The sequence below is a fragment of the Petaurus breviceps genome, unplaced genomic scaffold (genome assembly GCF_028583685.1).
Source record: "Petaurus breviceps papuanus isolate PSGF00001 unplaced genomic scaffold, PetGlider_PUasm1.0 180, whole genome shotgun sequence".
NCBI lineage: Eukaryota > Metazoa > Chordata > Mammalia > Diprotodontia > Petauridae > Petaurus > Petaurus breviceps.
The window spans coordinates 2,678,495-2,699,360 of NW_027185782.1; the positions used below are offsets into that span (position 1 = coordinate 2,678,495).

The 20,866-nt window shown below is 43.6% G+C and overlaps 2 protein-coding genes and 1 long non-coding RNA gene across 6 annotated transcripts in view; 2 read left to right on the top strand and 1 right to left on the bottom strand.

The window, feature by feature from the left end:
* PIAS4 (protein inhibitor of activated STAT 4) overlaps positions 1-20,866 on the bottom strand; it is a 162,164-nt gene that overhangs the window by 85,865 nt on the left and 55,433 nt on the right. The window lies entirely within an intron of this gene.
* On the top strand, positions 1,730-11,988 carry DAPK3 (death associated protein kinase 3). 4 transcript variants are annotated; one of them, XM_069086823.1, is made up of 10 exons: positions 1,730-1,882; positions 2,260-2,459; positions 2,614-2,835; positions 4,454-4,814; positions 5,469-5,598; positions 5,981-6,029; positions 7,083-7,109; positions 7,996-8,148; positions 9,114-9,159; positions 9,695-11,988. In XM_069086823.1, exons 4-10 carry the CDS (start codon positions 4,500-4,502, stop codon positions 10,229-10,231), a joined length of 1,257 nt encoding a protein of 418 aa, XP_068942924.1. In that variant the 5' UTR covers positions 1,730-1,882; positions 2,260-2,459; positions 2,614-2,835; positions 4,454-4,499; the 3' UTR covers positions 10,232-11,988. The 4 variants fall into 4 exon arrangements, with proteins under 4 accessions (XP_068942924.1, XP_068942923.1, XP_068942922.1 ...); XM_069086822.1 differs by lacking the exon at positions 2,614-2,835; XM_069086821.1 differs by lacking the exon at positions 2,614-2,835 and having other exon boundaries at positions 2,295-2,459.
* The window catches only part of LOC138160240 (uncharacterized), a 36,618-nt gene continuing 34,811 nt past the window's right edge, over positions 19,060-20,866 (top strand). The window contains exon 1 of the long non-coding RNA XR_011168109.1: positions 19,060-19,188. This is a non-coding gene — a long non-coding RNA (uncharacterized lncRNA). The remainder of the gene's footprint in view (positions 19,189-20,866) is intronic.

A 20,866-nucleotide genomic window follows, 5' to 3' on the forward strand; every position in this document is an offset into this window, starting at 1 on the left:
GCTAAAATGCCCATCCTACCCACATAGGATTTGCTTCAGGTCCATTTAACCATGAGAAAAAAAAACTGCCTTAGAAGCCCATCTCAACCCTTAAAAGTATTAAAAATAAGGTGTTTTAGATTTACTTGTTAAAGTGTTTGGAAGATCACAATGCTATAAGTATTTTGAGTTACTGTGACTAAAGTTATCAGATTAAACTTGATTGCTTAGCTATACAAGGCTTGGGATGGCATATCAGTCTGTATTGCGGGGAGGGGAAATGTGTAGGAGTTGTGTGTCATAAGTTTGAAAACCTGCTTGTATTTGACAACATGAAATTAATTTGCCAGGTTGAGATGTGGGAGTAGCCTCGATGGGCATCTATGATAATCTCACATGTCCCTTTCTTCACTCAAATGACCATCCTGCTCACTACCTCTCATCTGAACTGCAGTAGATTGCTTTTCCCTTAAATTCTTGAAGTGCACGTGGACCCAGGTCACTACCCTGAACTCCAGCAACTACTCTTTAGGCACACTATGAGCTTGTGTAGGTTTAAAAGCCCATGACAGCCTGGACCCAATCAACCAACCTTTCCAACTTTAAACATTCCCTACATTTTGTGGTCCGTCGGAATTGGGAACCTTACCTGACGCTGCACCAATAGTGGTATCCTTGCCTTCACATATTTTTTTTCATTTTATGCCTTGATCACTTAAGCGCTTTTGCACGATGCATCAAGACATCTCAATGGCACCTCCCTTGAAACACTCGCAGCTTTTCTCTGGTCACTAGCTGCCAGTGCTGATGCTTATATCTGTCGTTTGGACCCTTTATTACACTTGCGTATACATTTCATGCCTGCAGTTTAATTGGCCAGAGCTAACTCCCCTTAATTCGGCAGTGTGATGGTGTCAGATTGTTGTCTAACTTCTAACATCCTGTGTGGGATTTATTTTGGCAAATATCCTGGAGTGGTTTTGCCATTTCTTCGATTCATTTTACAAAAGAGGAAACTGAGGTATTTAAATACAGCTAGGCCGAATTTGAACTCGGGTCTTCCTGAGCCCAGGTCAAGCGTTCTATCCACTGCACCACCTAGCTACCCTTAAACTGCGTCAAATCCGGCAAGTCAATCTCCCCTATGGCCTCCGAGGTTTTTTTCAGGTCTTGATCTAAACTTGTCGGTTGGTACGCTTAGGAACCTCACCACCAGTCTACAAGCATTGGGCACCTACTATGTCCCTGGCTCTGGGCTAACCATTGGCCATCCTCCCAGACGGCAAAAATCCTGCCCCCCGGGAGCTCACAATCTGTTTTCTAATTTTTCATAAATTTTTTTCGAGCCATAGAGCACTTATAGAAATGCGTGTTCTGCATTACGTAAAAGAGCTGCACGGCTCTACACAGCAGATTATAAGGGAAAGAAATTCCAGTTTTCAGAACCAAAGCCCCGGGGCTGACTTGGAGAATTTGGACCCGGAAACCAGTCTTTCTTCCTGTGCCTTTCTAACTTGCACCTGGAACAGCCAATCAGCTTCTTTTCTGGCCCATCCTTGTCCCGCCCTTCTCCCCCATCGCCCTCTAGCGGCAAGCAACTTTAGGACCCACAGCTGACCCCTCCCCCCGTGCTCATGGGCGGGGCTTTCTCGGAGAAGTTCCTCTTACCAAGTTGGCAGAGGGAAGGGAAGAGAATGACAGTGCGTTGTGGGTGGGTCAACGTCAGAGCGCGATGACGTTTCCTAAAGGGGGCCGAGGATAGGCCAATGGGGGCCGGCGGGGTGACGACAGAGTATGTCGGAATGTTGCGGCGCCGCTGACCGGGTGCTGAGGTAAGCGCCGGGTCTCGCTGCAGCTTCTCCTCTTAGACCCTTGATGGGACGCCGGCGGCGCGGAGCCTGAGGTAGGAGGCTGAGGGAGGCCTGCGGGCAGGGGAAGGCGACGCGGGGACTGTTGTGTAGATTGGGGGGGGGGGGTCCCCCCGGGGGGCACTCTTTACGGGGATCGGGGGGGAGGGGGGGTGGGGGGACCTAGGCGGGGCGCGGGGCTCGAAGCCGAGGCGGGGGCCGGAGGCCTCGGAGGAGCAGGCCAGGCCGGGAAGGGTGGGTGGTATGGGTGGAAGGCTGTCCTTGGCCTCGGGGTGTTGTGGAGAGGCTAAGGGGGCCAGAAGAGGGTGAGGGATTGAGGGGACTGCCCTGGTCAGGCATATGTGTATGTGTGGTCCCCGTAGCAGTCAGGGAGGGTCGGGGTGAGGGAGGTGTAACATCCCGGCTCCTTCAGGCTCCTGAACTCCCGGAGGGCTTGTCCGCCTTTAGGCCGCCCTGCCTGGTGCTGCAGGCCTGCTTTGGGGGACTCCCTGCCGCCGCAATCCTCTTGTACTGCAGCTGTTGGGCTTCTTTTGGAGGCTGGCTTGCAGCCATGTCTACATTCCGGCAGGAGGATGTGGAAGACCACTATGAAATGGGCGAGGAATTGGGCAGGTAAGCGCCCAGGGCTGGGAGAGGGGGGCTGCTAGTAGGGGACTGCGAGCTGTTACAGCCCTTTGCAGACATTCACGTGGCCTTCTGCTTTTGTCACCTCCTCATTCAGGGAGACAGTTAATAAGTTAATGTTATCTTTCATCCTTTTTCATAGACTGGAGGGAAGGTGGTAAGGAAAGGCTCCCCTGAGACCTCTAGAAGTTTGGAAAAAGGAGTTGAGTTCCTTGCTCCATTCTCACCAATCCCGGCTGTTTTGATTTTTTTGTGAGAAAAGTTTAAATCCCCCGAGCCAACAAAGTAGATGATTTCCTGTAAGTCGGTGTATTTGGCTAGTCCTAAGGCTTTCACTCTCCCAGGGAGCCTCAAACCTTATATGGTGAGTTTTGTTCAGGCATCTCTCCTAGTGCCGCCTATAGGCCAGTCCAATGATGTCACCAGATAAAAATGTAAATAACTGAGTATTGGTGTGTGTGTGCTGCTGAAAAAAGTTTCTTCTGACCACATGGGCCTCTTTGTTCCTTTAATATCATACTCTGCTTTTGGAATTCACTCAAGTTGAGACATGTAGGTTAGTAGGATGAAAGTAACAAGGTACTACTTATAATTGTAGCTCACATTAAATAGTATTTTAAAGTTTACAAAATACCTTCTTTATAATAGCCTTGGAAAGTAGGTAGTGTGTAATCTGTATTTTGTAGATGAGAAGACTGAAGCTTAGAAAAATAAAGTGACTTGCCTATAGTTACATTCTTTTAGAACTGGGATTTGAACCCAAATTATTTTACACCATGCTGCCTGATCTTTTGAATTTCTCACTTACCTTAGAAATCTTTCAATGTGTATTGAGCCCCTGCTGTGAATTCAGCCTTGTGCTTTTTTGTTGGGGATGTAGAATTGTAAGGTGTGATTCTGGATCGTGTGGCTGCTAGATACTTGCTGGCCGGCTTCATATGGGGTTTGGTTTTAAAGTATAACTGGAAAGACAAACCTTAAAGGAAACAACAGAAGTTATTGAGAATTTGTGTGGTACCAACTCTCAGGAAAATAGGAGTTTGGAGAGGGGAAAGAAAATGGTTTAGAGTGATCAGGATAGGCTTCTTGGAGGAGGTGGGATTTGATTGAGGCCTTAAAGAATGTGTAGGCTTTGGAGAGGTAGAAGAGTGGGTGGGCATTCCCATGTGAAGGTTGAGGAGGAACAAAGGCTAGGAATCTGGAATGAGGTGGTATCCACAGTGTGGTGATGAGAAAGGCTTGACTGAGTGGGTAATTGCTGTTGGTTAGGGCAGTAAAGCTGGGAGGGTTTTTTTCAGGGAAGTAAGATAAGAATTGATAGGTAGATTAGGCCTGGTTAAGGAGTACTTTGCCCTCCTACTCTTCTATGAATTCTGCTTTATGTTTTTTAGTTTGTACAATTTTTTTTATAACTCATTTTCTTGCCTGGAAAGTCATCCAACTGCCTTTCTTTCTACTTTCTAGATATATTGTCTCATATCCACCAACTGGGATCTTAAGGGGATAACTGTCTATGTACGCTACCCAAAGGAATCTGGTGACAGTGTACGAATATGTGTATGAGTTCTGAGTGTGAGGACATCTGGACCTAATCCCATAGGATCACTATTTTCAGGGACCAACCAAAAATTGGCTTACTCCAAGCCTCTTTCCATAGCTAAGTTATACTGTCATACTCCTATAGTCTTAGTTGTGGCAGCTGCTGTCTTCTTTCTTTCCTAGAGTTAGTAGCCTTCCACATCTTATTGGAGAATGTATGTCTGGAAGAATGCCAGCTGTCTGCAGGTGTTTTGGGTGCTTTGTCCGGTGTTGTGGGAGAAACATTTATGGAGTCTGAACACAGACCTCTTCCCCCACTGGGCATGTAGGAGGAATAAAGAAGGGGGCCTTTGCTTTTCTAAGAGTTTTTTTTTCTTTTTTCTCTTCTCTCTCTTTCTCTTCATATTTTCCCTTATCTTGCCTCTTCCCTGAACTCTGTACAGTGGTCAGTTTGCAATTGTGCGGAAATGCCGTCAGAAGAGCAATGGGATGGAATATGCAGCCAAATTCATCAAGAAGCGTCGATTGTCATCTAGTCGTCGTGGGGTGAGCCGGGAGGAGATAGAGAGGGAGGTGGACATTCTTCGGGAGATCCAGCACCCAAACATCATTACTCTCCATGACATCTTTGAGAACAAGACAGATGTAGTACTGATCTTGGAGCTGGTTTCTGGGGGTGAGCTCTTTGATTTCTTGGCTGAGAAGGAGTCCCTAACTGAGGAGGAGGCAACCCAGTTCCTTAAGCAGATCCTAGACGGTGTCCATTATCTGCACTCCAAGCGGATTGCCCACTTTGACTTAAAGGTGAGCCCTGCTTTCCTATCCTGCCTTTCCTTTGGCTTTTAAAGGGATAGAGAACAGCCTTCCCTGGCAAATCTGTTCTTTCTTAAACTTGGTATAAAGAAGACCTTGATTTGAATACTGCCTCTGCACTTACAAACCGTGTGACTCTGAGTAAGTCACTTAACCTCTCTTAGTCTCATTTTCCTCATTTGTAAGAGAAATCGGTTGAACTTGATGGCCTCTAAGGTCTAAACTCTTGGGTCTATAATCATATGATCTTATTTCTGGCCCTGAGAATTGTGGCCAGTTCTAGAGATGATGCTTTGCTTGATACTCTTGCTTCTTCAACTCCTTCCTTATTTCCTTTTATGGAGAGGAGTTAATTTATGTTTTTGGTCTGAGTGTTTAAGCTCCTATTTGTTCCATTTTTCTACTTTTCTTTCATCTCAGGCTTTGGGCCTCTCTAGTTCGTTACTTTTTGTAGAACTGTTCAAATTTATTTTTCCTTTTCAGAGAGAGTTGCCTATCAGTTTTTGGTCCAAGTCTGGGAGGGCTAGATGACTTTCCAGCATAAACTTATGTTTTTTTTTTCTAATTTGGAGCATATTTGACAATAATAGTTGCACTAGATTTATTCTTAAATCTCACAAAGCCCGATTTTCCTCTTTCTTACAGCCAGAGAACATCATGCTTCTGGATAAGAATGTGCCGAACCCTCGAATCAAGCTAATTGATTTTGGCATTGCCCACAAAATTGAGGCAGGGAATGAGTTCAAGAACATTTTTGGAACCCCGGAGTTTGTAGGTAAATGGCCAGTCTATGTAGTACAGGTGACAGGGTCCAGAGTTCTGGGAAGAGGACTATGTTGAACATTTGAGGACTCCCAATTGATTAAATTGCTTTTTCTGGCAGAGGGAAAGGCTGAGTGCTAGCTGCAGCATCTCTTAAAGTCCAAGGATACCTGGCTTTCCTCACTGCAAAGTCTGTTATTACCTTCCGGGTATCAATCATTTAACTTCCCTGTTTGTCATGTTATCCTCTCTTTTGGGCATATGTGTCTAACTTGTGTCTTGTTGGGCTGGTGCCCACAATGGACTTAACCCTGTTCTGCGTCAGGGCGTTTATACTAGAGTTGAATTCTTACAAAGTAAGACTAATCCAGCTTCTCTTCTTATCCTTCCTAAAGCTCCTGAGATTGTGAACTACGAGCCCCTAGGTCTGGAGGCAGATATGTGGTGAGTGAGAGGAGGTGATGTGTTGGGCTTCCCTTATAACCTCCAGTTCCCCAGTAGTTTGGCTAGGATTCAGTTTTCCAATGGAAAAATACCTAAGTTTAGAGCACAGAGAGATGAGGCAACTTTTCTTTATGTATTGTCTCTCATTCCTCTTTATGTCCATCTCTTAAAGGAGTGGGGATGATCAGACCAGTCCCTACCCCTAATAGCCAAGGCAGGCAAACTGATTGACTTGTCCCTGTGACTTCTTCCCTTACTTGAAACATTAAAACCCGATAGTAAGGATGGGATTTGGGCCTGCCATTTTCCTTTTGTTCCCTTCTCCCTTCTTCTTTTCCCTATTTAGTCTCCCTTTAAAAGGAGAGATTTAAAGATGCTTTAGAACATCATGTTTCATAGAAGGAGCCCATATTCACTACACTATAAAGGCAGCAGTCTTTTGGCCTTCTCAGTCTGGGATTAGTGACTAGTGGATGCTTCATGGCATTACCTGGCCTCCTGAGCTCTGCTTTTGGTCTTCCTTATTTTACAAGGAGGGAAAATTGAGGTCCGTGGAGGGGAAGATTTTTGGCCAAGTGGTACAAAGGCATACTTGCCTGTGTCTCCTGATCTCTTTTTTTTATTTTTTTGAGGCAGTGGGGGTTAAGTGACTTGTCCAGGGTCACATAGCTAGTACGTGTCTGAGGATGGGTTTAAACTCTGGTCCTTCTGACTCCAGGGCTCTATCCACTGTGCCCTGTGTCTCCTGATCTCCAATTACGTTTCTGAAATCCTAGTAGTTCTAAATGAAGTTTATCAACCTTATATCCTTGCCGGCTTCCAAAAGTCTCCTTTCTGTAGTCTTCTCTGCTTTTAAACTTTTGCCTTGATAATGGCACATCCAGAGTGGGGTTGCCACTTTCTGTATCCAGAGAGGCTCTGTGTAGAGCTTTGCTGAAGAAAAAGCATGGGCTTTATCCCTTCTGTGGGCCTCATTATCTCTTGTTAGTAGCTCACTGGAGTTATAGAATAACATTCCATAGTGACTGGATTTCTTTCTTTTTGCTTTCTCAGGAGCATTGGAGTGATCACATACATACTGTGAGTAATTTCATCTTAAATTCTCCTTGTAGATGTCTCTGGTTAGGAGCAGATATCAACAGCATGCCAACTAACTCATTCTCCAACAATCACTTTTTGATCATATAGGAAATGCTTTGCCCTGTATTTGATATTGTGATGGACAGCAGAAGAGTAGCTGTGGTTCTTGTCGTCAGAGACTTCCCCTTAGATATATGAAGTAACTAGAGAGTAGTAACAGATAGAAGAGAATTGAGTGTTGGCTTGTATGGTACAGGTGCTTTGCTTTGTGATGCTCATTCTGATTCTCTTGCTCGTGTTGCGTGGGTGGCTCTTTGTTATACCACATGCGGCTCTGTGGTTAGCGCTACGAATGCTGGAAGGATCAATAGTTTCCTGAGTTTTTGCAGGGTGAAGCACACTTCCTTCACTTATAAAATGGGGGAAACCAAGTGGTTGTTAGGTATTGGAGGATTGATTTTTTTTTTCTTTTTGGAGGGGGGAAGGCAGGACATTTGGGATTAAGTGACTTGCCCAAGGTCACAAGGCTACTAATTGTCTGAGGCCGGATTTGAACTCAGATCCTCCTGACTTCAGGGCCTGTGCTCTATTCACTGTGCCATCTAGCTGCCCCAAGGTATTGGAGGATTGAGGAGATACTTCTTGGTCTTCCTAGAGTTGGCATCACAGGATGGTATTTGGGGGAAAAGTATTGTTTAAACCTGGACCTGTTATCTATCCTGCCAAGTGTAAGAACAAGGACTTTGTCCTTCTCATGATTTTGGCTCCTGTGACTTCTGGCTTTGTTTACATGATACAGGTGTTGGGGTGTCTTGGGCCTTGGACTGGTGGAGACTCTGAGGTTTGGTGAATCCTCTTTGATGAGATCTGTGTATATTCTCTCTAGTTTGAGTGGAGCATCACCATTTTTGGGCGAAACCAAGCAGGAGACTCTCACCAACATTTCAGCTGTGAACTATGACTTTGATGAAGAGTATTTCAGTAATACCAGTGAGCTGGCCAAGGACTTCATCCGTCGACTGCTTGTCAAAGACCCCAAGTATGAGGTTCTGGGGACCTTGGGAAGGGGGTAGGACTATAATTGGGTGGTACCTGTGTTGTGGTGGGAAGACCTTGCTTGGTTAGTAAGAAGGCTTGGGTTGGAATCCTAGCACTGCTGCGCTCTCATATGTAACTTTGACAGCCATTTATTTTCTCAGGGCTTGCTTATTGGTTAATGGGGGCTTTGAATGGATATCCCTTCTAACTCTAGATCCTAGAGATGCTGGGTCATGAATGAGTCTAAGTTATTCTTTTTTTTCTTCTATCTAATTAAATCTTTATTCAATGAAGTGATGTATAAAAACTTAATCTGGGACAGCTAGGTGGCGCAGTGAGTAAGAGTGCTGGCCCCGGAGTCGGGAGGACACGGGATTGGTTTTGGCCTCAGATACTTAACACCCCCACAAAAAAACTGGCCATGTAACCCTGGGCAAGTTACTTAACCCCAATTGCTTTAAAAAAAAACAACTTAATCTGAGAATTTAGCTATATATGAGGGATGATGGGATATTCAGTTTTAAACATACACACAGAACAGAGCTATTAGATATTATTCCTCTCCCCCTCCGCACTTCTTTCATTTTTGGTTCCTGCTTTGTCCCTTGATCTATTCCTATTATTACCCTAAGGGAATAATGGATGTTATTTACTATTTTCAAGCCAGTGAGAATTTCAGGCATAAAATTAAAAAAACCAAACAAACCACAATTCAGTAATAAACATCAGGGCCAAATGCTTATCCCAAAAAGCAGGTCCAATTCATCCATCTTTCGGTATTCCATTTTGCTTCGACTAATCTTTCTGTGACTCAGTTTTTTTGTTTGTCAAATGGGTATAATACATATCATACTTACATAGCATGGTTTGAGGTTGAAATGAGATTGTGTTTGAAAAGTGTTTTGAAAGTAAAAGTGAAAAACAAAGTACAGAGTGCTATGTAAATATAAGGTGGTACTATTCCAGGAAAAGGATGACCATTGAGCAGAGCCTGGAGCATTCATGGATTAAGGTGAGTCCAGTTTAGGCCACTGCCCTTGGGTTCACAGGCCATTGGGCTAATACTTTGGTAGAGCATTTTCATGGACTGACTCAGTGGTTTCAGTTTGAACCGGGCTTGACTTTTTCAAATTGTTCCATTCTAGCTTTGTTCATAGGATTAGAATGGTCTCTTCCCATTTCAGGGTGTTTTGGGGACTCTTCAACCTGTAGTCTATTGGGGGGCAGCCACTGGGCAGGGTCAGTAGATAACAGAGACTGATCATGTTCAGGGATAGTCTTGTTTGTCTTGTAGCTTCTTGAAAAGGAACTTGGGGAAATCCTGAAGTCTTCCTTCTTTGCTACACAGCCTTAATAGGCTTCCTTGAAGATTTTTTTTTCCCGTATAGTTTTCCCCTCACATTCAACGCATAGTGAAAGAAAGATACAGCATTTCTCCTTCAGTGCCTCATGTTGTCATTAATATAGAGCATTCCCCAGCCCTCTATGCAGGTCACTTTGCCCTGAAGAAGTCCTTGTACACTCAATTACTCTCTTACCCCATACAGGTGATTAAGAGGAGGAATGTGCGGAATGAGGACAGTGGCAAGAAGCCAGAGCGTCGGCGGCTGAAGACAACCCGTCTCAAGGAGTACACTATTAAATCCCACTCAAGTATGCCCCCGAACAACACATACATCAACTTTGAGCGCTTTTCTAAGGTTCTGGAGGAGGTGGCAGCAGCTGAAGAGGGCTTGCGGGAATTGGGGCGAAGCAAGAAGCTGTTCCGTGAGGACATTGAGGTCCTGACTTCTATCTATGAGGAGAAAGAGGCCTGGTATAAGGAAGAGAATGAGAGCATTGGCCAGGACCTAAGGCTGCTTCGCCAGGAGCTGCACAAAACAGAGGCACTTAAACGGCAGGCCCAAGAAGAGGCTAAGGGAGCTTTGCTGGGGGCTAATGGGCTCAAGCGCCGTTTTAGCCGCCTGGAGAACCGATTTGAGGCCCTGGCTAAACAGGTGGCATCAGAGATGAGATTTGTTCAGGACCTGGTCTATGCGATGGAGCAAGAGAAACTGCAGGATGGGGACTGCAGTGTGCGTTAGTGGGTCTCTGGGCTGGCGGAGAGGTGTGCCAATAGAGGGGGGAGAGTCAGACTAAATGTCCAACAGCCCTCTGAGGCAGAGGGAAACTGTGACTGATATCTTGGATGAAGACAGAAGATCTAGGATTGGCTGCTCTCCTATGTCCTTACCTTTCTAAGGTCCACTAGCAAAGAGCACAGAGAGTGCTAACATTCCTTTTATTTAGCCTCCCTGGGAGGCTCTGACTTTTTTCTGAATCAGAGGGACGGGAGGCAGGGATTGGCCACAATGGACTGTCAGCATGAAATAAGAACGTACTGAGCAATAACAATTTCCACAACACCGCTGCTTATCCTGGCTTAGTCACAGTTTGGAGTGGGTGAATGTGAAAAACACGGACTTCCTTCGTTTTCCTTCGGGACTGAAGAAGTTTCCCATAATTCATGACATTCTAGGCTTGAGGGTCACTGCTGTTGTCACCACCACCCCCTTGCTTGGTAAAACAGAAAAAGTATAAATGTTCCTTATGGCACCAGACACATAGCTGATTGTCTTCTGGAGGAGCCTCTCTCTGGGAGACTCTGCCACCAGCCCCTGAATAGAGAGCAACATGAATGGCGTCTTTTATATGCACCTAGAGAAATTCTGAGCAGGGCCCTCATATCTTGAACTGACCTTTTTTGAGAAGATACCACTGTTAGCTAAGACTTGCAGAGGCACAGGCTACTTGTAGCTGTAAACCATAATGAAAACGTGAAACTACATGAGAGTAAAATAGGACATCCTCCCAAAGTTAGGCACAGTTGGAATATATATCTATTTTTAAAAATTTAGTAAATGTTCTTCTAGCCTTTTCTGTGTAAATGCACTAAGTGAGAGAAAATCTTGCTCCTATGTAAAGTCACAGTTGATATTAAATACAGACCATTCAAATTCTTTCTCAGCATTGAATGGTGGCCCAGGCCCAGTGGCTGTCCTGGTACCTGCCTTACTCCCAGTGCCTCCTGGCCATTGGCCTACTGGCCAGAGACCATTTGTTACCCTCTTTATGGGTGAAAAGACAGGCTAACAGTCTATCTATACCCAAACATTTTCCTTTGGTTTATGGCCGTGGCTGCAGTAAAGCCCAGTACCATCTGTGACAGTATTTCAGACTCATTATCACCCAGAATTTTTAGAGAAAAGCTGGGCTGCTTCCTTATTTTCATCTCCGAGGCCAGTTTGCCCACTCTTAACTGCCCTCCCCGCTTGCTGCTGGCAGTTCTGCTGTACAAGGTGTCCCAAAAGTCTTAGTGAAGTTTTAATCTACTCGTGCAGTTTTAATTGATTTGGGCTTAACACTGCTCTAAGGCTTTTGGGACATCCTGTAATCTTTGAAGCCAGATTTCTAGAAATCCTTTAGGCCATTTTTAGTTGCACCCAGGCAAACTCCTTGAGGGCAAGGACAGTGTTTTATTTTTCAGGATTGGTTTTTCCATCTGTAATTAGACTTGCTCTACCTACCTCAGAATTGTTGGGGGAAAAGTACTTTGCAATATGAGTTATTATCTTGCTTTTCTCCACAGCACCTAGTACATAGTACCTTATACTTGATTGTTGACTCTTTTTTGAATGCTGAGTCAAGCTTTTTTGGTTTGGAGACTTGAGCTCCTAGATGGGCAGTTAATTGTAGGATTCAGCAAATTCAACCCAAATCACATTTAAATACCTACTGTATGTAGAGTCCTATATCTACTAAGTGCTGAGAGAAAAATAAAATTATGTGGTTCCTACCCTTATGGAGCTTACAGTCTTACAGTTCATATTAAAACGGGTTAAAACCAGGAGTCATTTAATCCATTGGAGTCAAATTCAAATAGAAATGGGGTTAACCATAAATGAGGATCTCTTAGGACTGCATATTGATTTAGATAACAACATATTAACATTATCTATGTTCTATTGTATTTTAATTTATTTTGTTAAATATTTCCCAATGACATTTTAATGTGGTTCAGGCCTGAGTGTTTCAGGCGACAATGTGGCTGGGTCTTCTGTATGACACATCTGATCTGTCCTCATCTGACAGCTTCAGAAAACGGGTTGAGAAAAGTTGTGACATGTCCAGAGGGGAAGGGAAAAGATATTTTACAAAGCATGAGTTATTTATAGGATTCTGGATGGAGAGCTCTCAGGGGTCATGTAGTCCAATCTTGTCATTTTTCACATGAGGAAACAGGCTCAAATAATGTAGGGAGTCCTTCAGGGTAACTTCCTGCATCTACGCCACCCCAGGTCAAACATAGCCCGAGGCAGTCTTTCCAGATCATGTCAAATATTTGTTGAATCAACAGTGGTGCTTAGCAATGTCCTCAGAGCATGAGGATACACAGGAAAGGACACTTAGGCCCTCAAGGAGCAGCTCCCTTAATCCCGGTGTCCCTTTATGGAACAAGACACTTCTTTTGAACTGGCTGTGAAAAGAGTTCAGTTTTCCTATGGGTTTTCATTATGGAATTGGAGATGCGTTCCCTTACTAAATTAAACTTACTAAATGCTTTTTTTGTGAATAATGAGCTCATATTGTGGTCAGACTTATGACATGGATGTTTCTAATTCTAGCATCTCTTCTCTTATTTCACTTTTCTTCCTATCAGCCTTTTCACAGATCATGACAATTTCTTCAGTGCCTGGGGATCCCAATTCTGGTCTTAGTTCTTGGAGCTTAGTCCTGTTCTTTTGGGTTGGGTAATTTAGGTTATGTAATAGGCAATAATACCATACTTGGCCACAAGATGCTGCCTTCTAACAAATAATATATAGTGGCCTGAAAAAACTCAAGTTTGAAGCTGTAGGTTTTATAAAATGAATTAGTGTTACCTAATTCTTTAAGTTTGGAAATCTGTAAAAACAAGTTGACCTAAAGGAAAAGGTACCTGTACAGTCTTTTCTTAGCCTAGAGACTGGTTGGGCACACTTTTAGGATACTGGGGTCAGGAATGGGTTTTTCCCAACTGTAGAAATAAACTCATTCTTGACCTCTCCTAGTGAAATTATCCTCTTTTCATATTTACATACATATAACTTTTTGGAGCGCTAAGATATTGAAAGGTCTATCCCACAGAGAAAGAGTAAGCACCTCCCTTTACCCTCCCTGTGTCACTTGAAAGGTTGTGGAGATTGAAGGAAGTGAGATTTGACTTCTTCCTGGATAAACTGCTGAGGGGCAAGGGGACGCTAGATCAGAAACATGAAATACCCTCTGTTCCAGGAGTGGAGGAAGAGAATTGGTGCCATGTCAGGCAGTCACCTATGACCACTGGCACCCCAACGACTGATGTGAAATGCCTGAGGTAGAGGTGGAACTAAATACCACGACTGTTGGAGGCTAGTATGATGGTATGAAGTGTTAGAAATGCCCTCTTCCCTAGAATTACATTTGTAGGGGATAAGGAAGTTTCTCTGTTTACCTGTTTATAGAGGGATGGTTAGAGGGACCTAAGAATCACAATAGTGATGAACCAGGGCCCTGAAGCACTAGTGATGGTGAAGCCACCTCCCATCGTTCATTTAAAACTTTATTAAGGGGTTAGTATATGTAAGGCATTCTGGTAAGTGCTGGGGACATAAAGAAAAATTAATTCATTCTTGCCCTCCAGGAGCTTGTATTCTACCTAGAAGAAACAAGTGGTCTCATGGTGTCTAAAGCTTCCTGGAGAGCAGGGAGGGAGCGGATCTGGTTCTAGGGGAGGGGGTTCCACCTTCCCCTTTGCCCCCACCTTGGTGCATGGCTCCTGCCTGGTCAAGACTTACTGCCTCCTACCCTATGCTTTGTTATTCCCACAGATATGTAACCTGGGACTCTATAGTATACCCTGGTCTATAGCTATTGTATATGCATGTTCCGGAGTGCCTGTAATGCACACGCATATGCAATATGTCACAAACTGAAAGGAAATAAAACTTTTCTATTTCTGGGACCCCTGGGCTATGCTCTTCATTTTCTGGATTGTCAGGAGAAAGGCCAATTCTTAAGGTCGAGGCAGGTTTCATTTTTTTAAAATTATGTTTATTTTTTAATATTTATGTTTGTATTTTGAGTTCTAAATTCTCTCCCTCCTTAGCCCTTCCCCCTTCCATTGAGAAGGGAAGCAATATGATACCTATTATTATGTGTGAAGTCATGTAAAGCATTTCCATATTAGCCATGTTGCCAAAAATTAAAATAAAGTGAAAAAATATGACTCACTCTATAATCTGAGTTCAGTTCTCTCCTTGGAGGTGGGGAGCTTTTTTCCTCATGACTCCTGGAATTGTGGATCATTGTATTGATCTTTCACAGTTGATTAGTGTTAACATACTGTTGTTACTGTGTACAATGGTCTTCTGGTTCTGCTTCCTTTATTTTGCATCATTTCATATAAGTCTCCCCAGGTTTTTCTGAAACCATCCCCTTCATCATTTTCTTTTTTTTTGGAGGGGGGAAGGCAGGGCAATTGGGGTTAAGTGACTTGCCCAAGGTCATACAGCTAGTAAGTGTCAAGTGTCTGAAGTCACATTTGAACTCAGGTCCTCCTGACTTCAGGGCACCATTTAGCTGCCCCACCTTCATCACTTTTTACGGCACAATAGTATTCCATCCCAATCATATATCACAACCTGTTAAGCCATTAACCACTAGAAAGGTATCTCCTCAATTTTCAATCCTTTGCCACCAGAAAAAAGAGATGCTATAAATATTTTTGTACACATGGTTCCTTTTCCTTTGATCTTTTTGGGATATAGACTTAGTGGTATTTCTGAGTCAAAGGGCAGGCACAGTTTTATAGCACTTTGGACATAATTACGAACTTCTCCAGAATGGATGGACCAGTTCACAGCTCTACCAACCATTAATTACACCATTAGTGTAACTTCCTCATTCCATCTAGGCAGACTTTATTTTTTAAAAGCCTTCAATTTTTAATTAGCCAGGGACCAGTTGTTTTGTAGGCTAATTAGGTTCTTCCTTCCCTGTTGTTTGTTTCACTGCTCATTACTGTTGCTTTTGGAGGGAAAGCTGGGGAAAGGAGTAGAAACTGAAATCCCTTTACACTATTAAAAATTATCAAGGACTCTCCTTTCCCTTCAAGAGCTTTTGTTTATGTGGGTTATGACTGTCAATATTTACTGATTAGAAATTAAAGCATCTTACTGTTCTGAAAAGTTTTGACCTTGTGGACTCCCTGAACCACTGATAGAGGAGATTCCCATCTCATAAAGATTCTTTGTAGAGATCCCTGAGAATAGGGAAACAATACTATTTTGTATGCATGAGAAAGAAGAATTATAGGATGTTAGAACTAGATGGCGCTTGAGAATTCAACCTTTTTAAAAAACAAAAAAACCAAAAAAATGAGGCAGAGACAGACCCAAAGTGGGAAAATTTTACAGAGGAAGAAACAGGCCCCAAGAGAAAAAGTGATTTATCTAAAGACATGCAGTTAAACAGTAGAATCAAGAACAGGACCCAGGCCTCTGTTCTCCCTATTCAGTGACCTTTCCACAACACAATTGTTTCTAAATACAAAACAGCTAAATTTTCAACATTTTGAAAAAGTAACCATTATAAATGAGGAAATATGCCAAGAACAATTGAATGAATTCCTGAGGTCATGGATACTTTAGTGCCAGGGTTGAGATTTGAAACCCAGGTGTTCTGATTCCAATGTCATTTGTAAACCTTAAATGAATATCAGCTACTATTATTCCTAATTGATTGATAGAACTAGAAGTGAACCTTTTTAGAATATATAATATCAGAACTGGAAGGTACCTTAGATCATTTAGACTGTTAGAAACACAAACACTAGGGGCAGCTGGGTGGTACAGTGAATAGAGCACTGGCCCTGGAGTCAGGAGGACCTGAACTGAGTTCAAATCCCATCTTAGACATTTAACACTTACTAGCCATGTGACCTTGGGCAAGTCACTTAACCCCAATTGCCCTGCCTTTCCCCTTCCAAAAAGCAAAAAAAGCCCCAACCCCAAAGCAAAACAAAAAACCCCCCAAAACAAACCAAAACAAAAAAGAAACAAACACTATTAAACTTGGGTATCAAAAAGAAGTTTATCGAGAAGAAATCCAGAGGAATTGAACACGTCTGGCCAGAAGTGGACACTGCCTTTCTTTTGGAAGAAGGAGTGGGGGATACAAAATTGAAGTAAGTTTTATGCCATTAGTTAGGTGCTTCGGAGGATGAATTGGTTTGTTCTCTTCAGGGTTTCAATTTTTTCATACACCCCTCCCATTATCATAGATTATTGTTGATGAGGCTCTAATTCTATGCTGGGCATGTTGGATAATATATGTAAGGTTTATTAAGCAAGTGCAGTAGTAACTCTGGAATACCCAGGCATTGACCCCTCACTGGTTTAGACCAGATCTGTCCTTATCCTGGCCTGAGAGTCCCAAGGCCGCTGTCTGCTTTCTGATTGGTTGGGTCCACCTGTTGTCTGCTAACTTTACTTTAGTAATGTCTAGCAGTTCTATGGAAACCCAACTCCTACTGTTTCTCACAATTTATTATCAGTAGTCTTTACTTTAGTAGCTTTTAACAGTTCTGTGCAAACTTAATCCTTTGCTATCGCTTACAAGACCAACCCTTTCTTTTTACAGACAAGGAAGAAGGCCTAGAGAAAGTTTGTTCAAGGTAGAACCCTAGTCTTTTAGTATAGTGCCTTTTCCAAGATTTGTTTATATACAAGATAGCCATATTTTCACCATCAAAAATAATGTAATTATATTACAGTTACTTGTTAGAATCACTCACCTTCATTATATCCCTGGGAACATTTATCCAATGTTCTTGCTTAAGATCATTCCTCAAAACAAAACAAAGCAACACAAACATTCCTCTCTGCTTCCTCCCCCCCTTAAGATTGTCACCTTGTTATACTTTTGCTGCGTTTTCCTTTAGGTGACTTGGATGAGACAGGAAATGAATTGATACTGTAATGTGGTAACATTTTGAAAGTTTAAGTACCTGAATTGGTACAGTTCATTGACTTGAGAGATTGGGATGGATTCCCTCCATCTATATCAGTGCCACACACTAGGCCCTCTCTAGAACTTAAGACAATTTTGGATCTTGTGGCTTGATGTATATGGGGAATAATTTCGGGGATAATAAAGTGGCCAGCCAATATTAACTTTCTGTGAAAGATACATCAATGAATGACACCAGCATGGTGCTGCCCTCTGGAACTCACATTTTAATTGGAAAGATAAGATAGAAATGCATGAAAAGAGCACTCACCATACAAGATTGTTTATAGGCAATGCCAGATGAGTGCTATAGACTCATTTTCTATGACAATTCAGAGGAGACAGAGGAGAGACTGCTGGGCTGGGGTGGTCAAAGTAGGTTTCATAGAAGAGGGTAGGACATTGGCTGGCCTTGTATCGGATGGCATTTAGATTTGTAGGTGTTGGGCTAGGCAGTGTGATCAAAGACAGGGTCCTGGAGGGAATCGTAGATTTAGGGCTGGAAGGGGCCAATGCCCTTATTCTATGGATAAAGAAACATGCCCAGTGAGACTGTTGTCTGCCCAAGGTCACAAAAGTATTAATATTAATATAATATGTTATGACTTTCAGGAACCAGTGAGGGAATCAGGGTGGCTGAACTGGGGAGTTGTTAATGATGCTGCTAGAGGTATACCTCTGGGTGAGCTCACAGAAGGCCTAACTTTTCAGTTTGACTAACCTTGTCTCAGATCCTAAAACTTCAGGATTAGCTGGTGGGACATCCATTCCTCGGGGTCCCTTTTCAAGCTGTTCAGTCTGTGGATGTTGACTACAGAACACAACCACCAAGTGGCAGTCTTGAGTTGCATACATATGTTACTCTGAAGAGTTTGCAGAATGGGATGTGGGGATCTTTTTGGTATATTCCAGCTGGGAGGCCCTTTATATCTCATCTGCTCCAATCGCTCCATTTTATAGAGGAGGAATCAGGCCCTAAAGTGTTGGGAGGCTCAGACATGAAAGCATTTTGGAAAGTACACTGAAGATAGCCTCTTCTACCCAGTTAATAGAAGGGGAGGACTGCCCTCTAGCATCTCTCTGAAAGTCCCAAATTACTGCTCAGTATCATGGCATCTCCTATAATGATTTTTCCTTTTTGCAGAGACAGGTTTACCTTCCTATCTCTTCCCTGTTTGCCTGAAAGCTCAAAGTAAGTTTGCCTTCCTTGAGCGTAGCCCAGCTTCTAGTGGGAAGAGCTGACCAGCATTTTAAAGAGAGGTTCACTGGGTGGGGATTGGTACCATAGGCCCACTGAATATTGATGTTTCCTGCCTCCAGTTTTCATGCAAATCCAACGAGACAGGATTGCAGAGAATGTCCTATATTTGAGCAGTGGGAAGAAGATCTGACTTTTCATTGGGCTTCCTGCCTGGTTGTTTTTCGGGCATTTTTCAGAAAGTTTGTGTAGGCTATTTCCCTGAACTGTCAGTCAATCAGAGAGGCTGTTCTGTAGTGGAAAAAACAGACTTGGGAAACCTGTATGGTGCCACAAATTCACTGTGTGACTCGGGTAAAGTACTTTTCCTCAGTGGTTTCATTTTCTTTCTCTGTAAAATTATGGGGCTTGGATTAGGATTCCTTTTCATCTGTGAAAGATGGGACTCCAAGCCTTTATAGGGAGGGTTATGTAGAGGTCCAAGGCCATGTCTCTTCCCCTTGTGGAACAGAGGGCAGGATAGTTGTGTCCCATGGTATGCAATGCTGGGAGGGAAATAATTCAAGGAGGGACCCGTGGTAAACTGACAGCTGCTTCAGTTTTGCCCAAAGTTGGGCAGGAAGGCTTGGGTCAGCAGGTGGTACTATTAATAACTCTGGGTAAGCCTGTTCCCAGGCTGGCTGGCAGCTTCCATAAAGCCTGAGCCGAGGACCCAGAAAGTCTTCTTCAGCCCCTGAGACCTTTAAATCCCATGTTGTGAGACAAAAAAGAAAAGTAAGTACAAGAACCAATCTTCCCCTGCCCCTCTCCCTCAAGGTGTAAAAAACAGTTGGAAGAAGAAAAGTGGAGAAACAAGATACACTATTAAAGGGTCCTTGGACACACAGATCTTTAATGGTATTAAAATGTCCTGGGGCAGCTCAGTGCGGGACAGTGAACCCCTATCACCTCTCACCAGCGCCATTTAAGATAAGGGGGTGAGAAAGGGGAAAGAGGGGAGGAGACTGAAAGAGGGGGATCAGGCCTTTTCCCCACTGTCTTCACCGTCTGGAGCTGCTCAGATGATCTTGTGCATGCCTGGTTTATGTGAGGACCCTTTTGTGGTTCCCCAGTGCTGGCCTGAACACTGGCTGTTCCCCTGGGGAGGATTAGGATAATTGGTCTTCATGGTAGCAAATGGTGGGGGCTGAGGAGGGCAGGAATACGGTCCTGTCCCAGGCTTCTCGATCCCTGAGCTTGTCAGCCCTTCTCCTTAGGGCACCATTTCTAGTTGGTTCCATCAAGGAGATAGGTAGAAGCTGTTGTTAGTTAGTTCCTTTTGGGGTGGGGGTGGCTATGTTATTTTGGGGAGGTGGTAATTAGGTTCATTTCTGTGGTAGATTTAAGGGCAAAACCAGGCAGTCCAGTTACTGGTGGGAGACCCCAAGTTTGATGGCTTTGGGAGGCTGAGAAATTCCCCTATCTCCTTCTGCCTACTTATAGAAGAATGACCCTTTCTTGTCCTAAAACTGGGCCTGTTTGGCTGGTAGTTAGATGATCTACTTTGGGTTTCTGGGTATCATGGTGGAGTGGGAAAAGCATTGTATTTGGAATCAGTGGACCTGGATTTGCATCCAGACTTTTCTACTTGCTACACCTGTGAATTTGGGCAGGTCTCTTCCTCTCTCCGGGTCTCAATTTTCTCATTTCTAAAGTGGGAGACTGACTGGCTTCAAAGTCTGCCCCCAACTCCAAATCCTGAGATATCTAGGTAGTATGGTAGCAGTAAGACATGGTTGAGAACTTTTTAGGGCTGGGAAAGGATAAATCAAGAATAACTCTCTCCCATGAATAGGAAGGTAGATCCCTTGGGGAGTGTGTGAGCCCTGTGGACACCTTGCTTTTCTCCTGGTATGGGTGAACATGTTCATTAATTTTCACATGCTTAATAGCTATACTCCCCTCCCTGCCCTCTTCCTCTTTCCAGTTAAGAGCAGCCAGGTGGTGCCTGATGATTGGGCTGCCTTTCTGGGTGGGGGGAGGGAGCCCCCTGTGGTCCCTGGGTGGGGGCTGGGGGACTTGGGTGTCACCTTCCTCAGAGTAACTGCTGATGATGGAGAAATGGATTGAGTGGAGCTTGACATGTATAGCAGATGGTCTGCAGAGGATGTGTTTGGAAATGAGAAAATGGAAAGGGGGGGGTAAGATGAACATATGTGTATTTATGTGGGTCTATGTTGGAAAATTTTTCTCTCTCTCCTTATATCTAGTAACTTTCGCAAGAGTTGAATTAAGCATAGAAAAAGAGGAAAAGATGGTATCTTGGGTGGGGGTTCAGGGAAAAGAGTCTAGAGGGTCTCTTTTGGTTTATTTAAAAAAATTCTTATATTTATATAGTATCCCAAAGCACCTTCCCATTTATTCTTCCATTTAGTCTTCATACCACTCCTGTGCAATTATGGGGTGAGATAAT